The sequence below is a fragment of the Cryptomeria japonica genome, chromosome 1 (assembly GCF_030272615.1).
Source record: "Cryptomeria japonica chromosome 1, Sugi_1.0, whole genome shotgun sequence".
In the NCBI taxonomy this organism is placed as follows: Eukaryota; Viridiplantae; Streptophyta; class Pinopsida; order Cupressales; family Cupressaceae; genus Cryptomeria; species Cryptomeria japonica.
Genome location: NC_081405.1, coordinates 192625283 through 192626907, shown reverse-complemented (window position 1 = coordinate 192626907; position 1625 = coordinate 192625283). Strand labels below are relative to the sequence as shown.

The window sequence follows — 1625 nt, the reverse complement described above, 5'->3', positions numbered from 1 at the left end:
TTGAAAAAGAAATTTAAAAAACTTCCACACAAAATATAAAGAAATTTGTTAAAATAAACCTTCAACATAAAAATTTAAAAACATTTATAAACAGATCACATATAATTAAATTTTTAATTCCACCTCATCACCACCAAATAAACCAACATTTTCAATTAACTCAATAAAATAACTATTTACACACTTTCAACACAAATAATAATTTATAAATAAAAAACAATATAAACTCTCCAGTAAAATCACTATCCAATCAAATACGAAATAAATACTTTATCAGTTAATGCTTTTTATACAAATAAAAATAAAATAAAATTTATTCCATCATCAACTGTCGTTAATGATAATGAACATAAAATACGGTAAAATACTTCGAATCAAACAACGATCGAACAGTAAAACATTTCCCTGCAACCCAAATTCCAGCCCCACACAGAGAACCGTACAACCCCTGCAACCCAGGTTCAAGTCTCACAACTCACACGGCAGCACAGCTACAAAACAAACCCCTGCAACCCAAGTTCCAGTCCCGCAACTCACACAGTTGTACAGCTATAAAACAAACCCTGCAACCCAAGTTCCAATCACACAATTGTAAAACTACATAACAAAACCCCTTACGCCCAAGGAGCCCAAAATCCCCAAGCCTGTAGTACCAGAACACGTTTCCCATTCATGGAGTACCTGCAGACAAGTAGGTCATGGAATTGCGCGATAAGCAGAAGCTGCAGCGACGATGGTAGCAGAAAACGTCTGAGACAACGGCAGTCGTTCCCGCAACCAAGGAATTAAAAATGCCCCTTTTAACATTCCCCCGCCTTGGTGGAGGTGGGAAATCCCTAATTATCTGGATTTTGTGAGTCTGAGGATCTCTGGTAATCAAATATCCGTTCCAGTAGACTCGTTCCTTCTTCATTTCCGAAACCCTAATTTGCCAAAAGCTCTCTGGAATGAACCTGCAATTTAAACGTTTAATGAAACAGAACTTCTAGGCAACAGAAAAAGAAAAATTAGGGTTTCGATTGAACTAATTTCGTTCGCTAGCCTCCGTTTAAATAAGTAATCAGATGGAGTTACAGTAATACCGCGCACAGATCCAGCATATCTTAAAATAACGGCAGTATCGAAAATTCCAAATCATTTCCTGGTAGGTCACGCAATCTTTCGAAAGTAAAATAGCGTCGGCCTTTTGCTGTTTCGGATCATCGCGGAAAGTTGTGGCCGTTTTCATGGCTGATTTGGATTGCACTACTCAGTTCTTTAATAGTGACAGAAATGGAATAACAACAGATATGTGGTAGTTTTTTATCTGGGGATTTACGTTCACATCTCCACCATTTGGAGAACAGTTGAAATGAAAGTGTGAATGAAGAGAAGCCTAAATCGAGAGCAACCACGTGGGGTACGGAATGGAACAAATAAACCCCAGTGTGTCTCCTCTGCACAAAATTACCAGTGAACCATATATATATATATAATGAGTAGGGTTGGTTGATTTCTTGGAACCACACTCTCCAACATTTTTAATCGCAATGTTTTGGTAAAGGTTGATATATGTGAATGCAAAGCTATATACATTATATACAAAAGGAGGGTTCATTTAATTTCTTGGAATCATATTTTACAAT

The 1625-nt window shown here is 36.9% G+C and overlaps 1 protein-coding gene across 1 annotated transcript; it reads right to left on the bottom strand.

Annotated features, from left to right (window-relative positions):
• Positions 1-344: 344 nt before the first annotated feature.
• Positions 345-1420, bottom strand: LOC131070106 (uncharacterized). Its single transcript, XM_058005630.2, has 2 exons — positions 1083-1420; positions 345-953 (listed from the first exon to the last, which is right to left on the bottom strand). Exons 1-2 carry the CDS (start codon positions 1226-1228, stop codon positions 671-673), a joined length of 429 nt encoding a protein of 142 aa, XP_057861613.1. The 5' UTR covers positions 1229-1420; the 3' UTR covers positions 345-670.
• Positions 1421-1625: the final 205 nt, after the last annotated feature.

Coding starts and splice junctions, on each gene's coding strand:
- LOC131070106 (XM_058005630.2), bottom strand. CDS start 1,228: ATGAAAACGGCCACAACTTTCCGCGATGATCCGAAACAGCAAAAGGCC. Junction 954..1,082: donor ATATGCTGGATCTGTGCGCG/GTATTACTGTAA, acceptor TTTAAATTGCAG/GTTCATTCCAGAGAGCTTTT.